The following is a 7,072-nucleotide window of genomic DNA, read 5'->3' on the forward strand; positions in this document are numbered from 1 at the left end:
TGTTCGTTATCTGTGAACAGTAAAGCCAGCGTGAATATGACTTTTGAAATTTTTTCAACATCAAGAATATCACATATTGACTCTGGTGGTTACGGTACTTAAGCAATTTATAAATGGCAGATATGACATTTTCACGTTTTTGCCAGTGACATTTTTGATGCCTCTTATAAGTGTAATTGACGTCATAGTTTAGTATACTCACTACTGAGGGTGCATAGCTAGAATCATCTACATTCACATACTTGTTTAGAGTATGTTTTGGGCCTAACACCAATGACATGGAATTATAAATTTCCACATATTGACTACAGTTGTTCATGAGTATTACTCAAGTACTTGCGTAAATCCATTGTAACATGGGCACTGTAATGTAGAGTGAGACTGAATCCATTTCCATTGTGAGGAACATGAGGTAGCACAAAAGTCCAGTTTTCATTTAAGAAAATTTTGCATTAATAATAATCTCAGTTTTTGTAAAGGTCTTGCAGGTGTCACATTATTTTTTAAATGTTCCACTAACAGACGAACGCATAATGTGCGACTCTTAGGCCTAGCTGATTCGTCCTGATGCCTTAACTGACAACATGAAATAAATACAGCTAAGATTGTCCATCACTTTCTTCATTTATGTTTTGAAAACACGTCTTCATGAACTGGAGTGGTTTTGATTGAAATGTTCTGTTCCTTCCTCCATTTCTCATTGCCTGTTTTATCTTGTTTGATCAGTGAGGGGTTTGATACTTTATTTGTGCAGTATTGTTTAACAGCATGTTGCTAATGGGTAGATCTTACATTTCCATTCGATTATTTTTCAAAATTTGTTATTAATATTTACGTTTTGCTCTGCAGTTGAATAGTAAGAAGATTGCATGATCCCCGAAACTTTCCTTGATTACGCTTTACATTACAATGTCCATGTTACACATACATTACACACTACTAAAATGAATGACTAAAGTAATAACATTAACTGTGCAAAGCAGCTCCACATAATCAGAAGTATATTATGTAATAACTTATAAACACTCTGTAATGTAAAGTGTAACCCTTTTTTCAGTTTTATGTGTTCTGTTGCCTTTCTCTCTTCTGTAATGTTGTGCCTTAGAAATGCGCTCCTAGATAACGTCTAGTGTCGGCCACCTTTGCATCCAAAGCTTCAAGTTACCAATGTGTATTGATGAGAGTATTATGCATATGCACTGAGCACTCTGCTTTTACCCTTGTACTTTATTCAAACACTATGAATGTGCAAACAAGAGATTTAAAAAATGAAACTAACACCCTCTGTAAGCTTTTCACTCATTTCATGTGCATTTAGAGATGTAAAATTGTTAAATATATCTATATTGATCTAAATCAACTGGAAAGGATTGCAATCCTAAATGTCACCAAAATATCAAATTCAACAACGAGGGCAGATTGTATTCAGCAACACTAGCATATAATTCCTGCTTTTTTAACTTCTGCTTACGCTTTCTGTTAATATTTGAGATTAAAAGACATTGTCATTTAGATGCGGGGGGTTTTGATTGTTGCTTGTATATCGTTTGTTTTATTTTCTTGACATTGTAAGAATATGAACTGAAACAGAAGTAAGGCAGTAATTACTGGAAAGAGTAGCCAAGGATGAGTGAGATGTGTGTGACAAATAACTTCATATTCTGTATTTATTATACCCTTTTAAAAATTAGTGATATAAGACAACCTACAAGACGCTGAAATGCAATGGCTTTTATAGCAAGTGTATGTTTTTAAATAAACTGTAATAAACTATTTTAAATGCACTATTTTTTTCCAATGTAATTTCATTGCTCTGTGTGCATTTTATGTTAATGTTAGTTGTAAATCTAAATATTTGTTATTATAAATAACTGGAGCAAACATCTCGTCCAGAACAAAAAGCAGTAAAAGATTACATATGTTGACTGATTATATGACACTTTTTCTATCCACTTTCTTTATTTGCATTTTAATAAAATCATTAAAAAAGATATGTCAAGTATCTCTCCCATACTTGTACAAAATGTAAACAAAAATTCCCTAAGCATTATCGGTTTTAGTTGTCAATGAATAGACCAATGCATTATTAATTTCCTATTTGCATGAGATCAGAAAAATAACATAAATGAGGTAATCAAATGGCACTATAGAGATCTAGACAGTGGGTTCTGATGTTTGAACTGGCACATCATGTCTTTCAATGCTCAACACATGCAGGCAGTCGTTGCACAGTGAGTTTGGTGACCTCTTGACCTCTGTGTTTCAAGAGAACAGACCCCTAACAAGGGAAGTTGGTCTGGAGCCTGGTCGTCTCTGTGACTGCTGGTGTCCTGTTTGTGGTCTGGGTTTAGGGTAAGAGTGGGTTGTGTGCTGTCTGGGTCAGGGACTGTCAGCGTTTTGGAGCTGTCATGGGAAGGTGAACTGTTCACTTCGCAAGATGACTCGGTCCATGTAGCTGCACGCTCCTGTTTGCGAAATTTAGCACGTCTGTTCTGGAACCAGACCTAAATAAAATAAAATAAAATAAACCCATTTAATGAATAAATACCTGACCTAATTAATTCCAATTGTCCGACAGATACATTATTTTGCCAAAAGTATTGGGACACCCCCTTCTAATGAACAGGTTTGACAACTTTATTCATTTCCATGAGTACAATGTTTAATGTTTAAAAACATGAATTATGTTTCCATCTTTGTTGCAATAGTTTTGGAAGTGTCTAAAATGACCATATGTACAAGTCACTGGTGTTTGGTGATGTGTTTTTGTCTCAAGGTCTGCATTTAATGTCACACCAAATGTGTTCAACTGGGATTAGGACTTGGTTTTATGTAGACCAGTCAAATCAATCATTTCTTTTTTAATCTTGCCTTATACACAGAGTCCCAATAATTTTGGCAATATATGAACAATATAAATTTTATATAACATAACTTTTTCGGGAAAGGTTCAGGATTTGTTACATTTAAGTAGCCTAGTGTAGTTTGTGTTTTTGTTGAGGGCAATCAGCTAGAACACATTAATGTCAGATACACATTAGCCAATATTAGATATTTATGAAAACATTTTAAATAAGAATAGGCAGAATAACCTGTATGACTATGAAGGGGATCTTGATGTATCTTAGAACCCAAAAAGAACATACACAGTTGAAGAATGATCAGAGCAGAAGCTCAGATACCTGAACTCGAGCTTCAGTAAGATGGATCTCCTGCGCGAGCTCCTCTCGGGTGTAGATGTCTGGATAATGAGTCTGTGAGAACACGCGCTCGAGCGCTTTCAGCTGCGCGCTGGTGAAGATGGTGCGGACGCGCCTTTGTTTGCGTCTCTCCTGGACGCCTCGTTCGTAAGGCAGAAGATTAGGATGAACTGGAAATTGAATTAAATTTTAATTAAACACAGATATATATGTTTTATATTGCAGCAACTGTTTACGCCCTTCAAAAGTTTGGGGACAGTAAGATTTTTTTTAAAGGCTCTTATTTGAAAGATACAGCAAAAATAGCAATATTGTTACAATTTAAAATAACCGTTTTCTATTTTAATAGATTTTAAAATGTAATTCATGTGATAGCAAAGCTGAATTTTCAACCGCCATTACGCCAGTCTTCAGTGCCACATGATCTTTCAGAAATCAGTCGCCAATTTGGTATATTGTGCATTTATTACACTTTTCAAAATGAGCGATAAGACAACCAACAAGAAGCTAAAATGCAAAAAGCATGTTTTTAAACAATATAATAGGCTACATTGTTTTTAAATGCACTTAAATTGCATTTGACCCACTTTCTTCTGTAATAACACCTTTTTAAATAATTATTAATATGCTATATAAGGAGCCTTTTTAATAATTAATAATTTTATTATGCTGTTTTGGTGCTCAAGAAAAAATTTTTTTTCGTGAAATCTTGATATAAGCTACTTTCTGCATGATACGTTGATGAACGGAAAGTTCAAAAGAACAGTATTTATTTGAAATTTTAAAAATTGTTTAATCTTTAAAACAATTGTAAAATCTGAACAAGGATGCATTAAATTAATCAAAAGTGATTTTTTATCAATTAAATTCATCCTTGCTGAACAAAAGTATACTATTAATATCTTTCAAAATAAATTCACTAAAAATTAATTTGAAAATATTTTTCCCTGCAGACTGGTTGGCTGTCAATTTTTAAGTTTTAAATTTTAGCCAATGCAAATAATAACATCCTTAATAAATTTGATATACATATACTAATAAAAATGGGATTAAAGCATAAACTAACCTGTTATGTAGTGTGAGGGTTGGTGAGATCCAGGCGCAAGGAAATGGCAACTGGTTGTGTTTCCCAGATTGCACCTGTTATATTGAAATCTGAAGGGCTGACTGCAGGAGCTGAACTCCGTGGAGCGGCTAGAAGCTCGGCCAGTGTCCATCACAGACTCGTATGCAGTAGACGTTAGGTAGCTGTACTCCATCACTCTCGCAAAGTCTCTCTGATGTCCTCGGAACTGTTCTCATGTGAGGGCTCTGTGGCTTTTATTAGCCCTGGAGTTTAGTTGATTAAGTCGGTCACTGACACGTGGCGGTGGGTCTCATTGTATTATGCTTTTGACATGTCTCTCCATCTCTGCCTCCACCTGCATCATATCAGCCAGCAGCCTAATAAATGCATTACCATAGCATGTTACAGCTAAATCTATTTAGATTTTTTTGATTTTGCACTATTGCATACAAAAATGTGTTTTGAGCTAAAAACAAAACAAAACAAAAAACACACATTTCTGAACGGTCCACACCAGGTGAGAATTATTATTATTATTATTATTATTTTTATTTTTTTACTTTTACCGTTATCTGAAATATGTTTGTGATTTTTGTCATTGAAATATTAAAAAGGACAGTTTTTCACAACAATTTCTAAAGTTTTTTTTTGTATAGGCGATATACTAGGCTACACGTTTGATGCTGGTTTGATGTAGCATTGTAGCTATAGCCTACAGTTTATATTACACACATTACACATAACGTAGTGTAAGATGAAAAGATTTTCAAAAAATAATTACATTATGCATTAGTATTAATATAGCCTACTCACGATGACAATTTAAATTTTTTAAAATTAGAGCCACGTTTATTATTAATTAATAGAATAGAATAGAATAGAATAGCATTTTATAAAAATCTAATAAATCAGGAATTATCTATGCTTGCTTTTATAAGTTCAAGTTTTTTGTATCCTTTCTTCTTGCTTCTTAATGCACATTTTCGTGGTTCTATGCCCGCTTCAGATTTGGTTTCTGTGCCGCCATTGCGTATAGATGTCTGAAGCTTTAGTCGTTTTGATTATATTCACAATTATTTGTTCTTACTTACTTTGAACCTTGCATGACATTTGACATGAGCTAGGTCAAACCGTTATTGTGTCTAATAAGTGTATATGTAGGTGGAAAAGAGAGACAGGAGATGATAGAGTGGGTTTTGATGCAAATATCCACGAGCCTTTGTGCTCAACAAGCGAGTATCACGTTGAGCTGCTCAAAGGATTGGCGAGTGCGCAACCCATCCATCATAACGTTATGAGAGCAACAGGCCTACACAAGAGCACCAGCTGAACAATAAAATATACAGCGCTGCTATGATTAGTCGGGTTTGGTTGATACCATTCGCCACCCAGCACTTTTAAAAGGGACATCTGCGTAACATGTGAATTTGCCACAGGCGCATTACAGCTTAACAATAGCTTTCCAATAATATCAAATAATAAATCACATTATTTTGTTACAGATTGCATGAGATTATGATCCATCAAAATATTAATTGTTGCACTGAAAAGGGGACTGGTCCATACACCAGTCTGATTGTTTAATAAACGCTTAATTTGCTTAATAAATCACTTTTCACACACTGACCCAGCGCTGGGTTGCCAATATGACTTGGGTAAAAAAAGTTGATTGACTAAACGTGGATGGGTTAAATGACCCAACATGTGTTTTTTTTTCTTTTTTCTTTTTGAACAAATCTAGGCTATGTTTAAAAATGCAAGCAACGCCTTATTTTGTGTAAAAAATGAACACAAGTGTAACGATGTTTACTTTTCTTCTTTCTGTTATGCCAAAAATATGACATATGTTTTTAATAGTTGGGTAAGTCAAGGTCAAGACCACTGCAATATATTTTTTATTTTCTGCTGAAGAAAGAAAGTCATAGAAGATCTTGACCTCGTATGCTATCTATCTATCTATCTATCTATCTATCTCTCTCTCTCTCTCTCTCTCTCTCTCTCTCTCTTTATTTGCTGAGATGAACAGCTCATTTCAGCTCTAAATGTCAAATTCTCTTGATAGGCCTAGCTGTTATTGTTTGGATGGAATAACTACGGCGTCCTCTGCTTCAGTGTCTGATCTGTGTTGTTGAGCATTACCTGGCAGTGGTTCACCTGTAACCTTTCTGAACTGAGAAAGAAAAAGAAAAAATCAGAATAAGCAAGTTTTTCACACACACATAATAAGAAATTTTAAATATACAAGTCAACAAAATTATGTCTGAAAAACGATAGGGCATTGTGCTTTCTTTTGACCTGGTGCTGATCTGGAACTTAAAAAAAAAAAAAAAAAAAAAGGTTAAATACTTAATTAAAATGATATTTCCCCCCCCAATCACAGACTGATGACTTCAAAATTAGTTGCATTACAATTTGAAGTTGGCAATTACTCTCTGCTAGGACTCTAAACGTACAGATGTTTTTTTAAAATATGCCTGCTAAAAATAAAGATCATAATTAGGCTACAGTTACCCCTTTTATATATTGCAGAAATATTTTACTGTAATATAATAATATTATAAATAACATAATTTAATATAATAATATTATTAGTCATAAAGTGCTATTCTTTATTTATATATTATTTTATACCTTGAACAAAGAGAAAACAGCCTTTTAACAACTATACATCTTTAAAAAAAAAAAAAAAAAAAAAAATCTATAATATTTAAATGACCATGCTTTTTTTTTAGAGAGATGATACCTTGGTAATACCATGTTTGGTATCAGTACCATTTTTCATGTTTTTGAAAGAAGTTTCTTCTGC

General features: G+C 33.8%; 1 protein-coding gene across 1 annotated transcript; it reads right to left on the bottom strand.

Moving 5' to 3' along the window:
- Positions 1–1,994: 1,994 nt before the first annotated feature.
- Positions 1,995–4,534, bottom strand: LOC107754147 (paired mesoderm homeobox protein 2B-like). The gene is made up of 3 exons (XM_016570478.1): positions 4,267–4,534; positions 3,183–3,370; positions 1,995–2,504 (listed from the first exon to the last, which is right to left on the bottom strand). Exons 1-3 carry the CDS (start codon positions 4,457–4,459, stop codon positions 2,205–2,207), a joined length of 681 nt encoding a protein of 226 aa, XP_016425964.1. The 5' UTR covers positions 4,460–4,534; the 3' UTR covers positions 1,995–2,204.
- Positions 4,535–7,072: the final 2,538 nt, after the last annotated feature.

This window comes from Sinocyclocheilus rhinocerous, unplaced genomic scaffold, assembly GCF_001515625.1.
Source record: "Sinocyclocheilus rhinocerous isolate Xijiao unplaced genomic scaffold, SAMN03320098_v1.1 scaffold681, whole genome shotgun sequence".
NCBI classification, from domain to species: Eukaryota; Metazoa; Chordata; class Actinopteri; order Cypriniformes; family Cyprinidae; genus Sinocyclocheilus; species Sinocyclocheilus rhinocerous.

Coding starts and splice junctions, on each gene's coding strand:
- LOC107754147 (XM_016570478.1), bottom strand. CDS start 4,459: ATGGAGTACAGCTACCTAACGTCTACTGCATACGAGTCTGTGATGGAC. Junction 3,371..4,266: donor ACCCTCACACTACATAACAG/GTTAGTTTATGC, acceptor TTCAATTTCCAG/TTCATCCTAATCTTCTGCCT. Junction 2,505..3,182: donor TTACTGAAGCTCGAGTTCAG/GTATCTGAGCTT, acceptor TATTTTATTTAG/GTCTGGTTCCAGAACAGACG.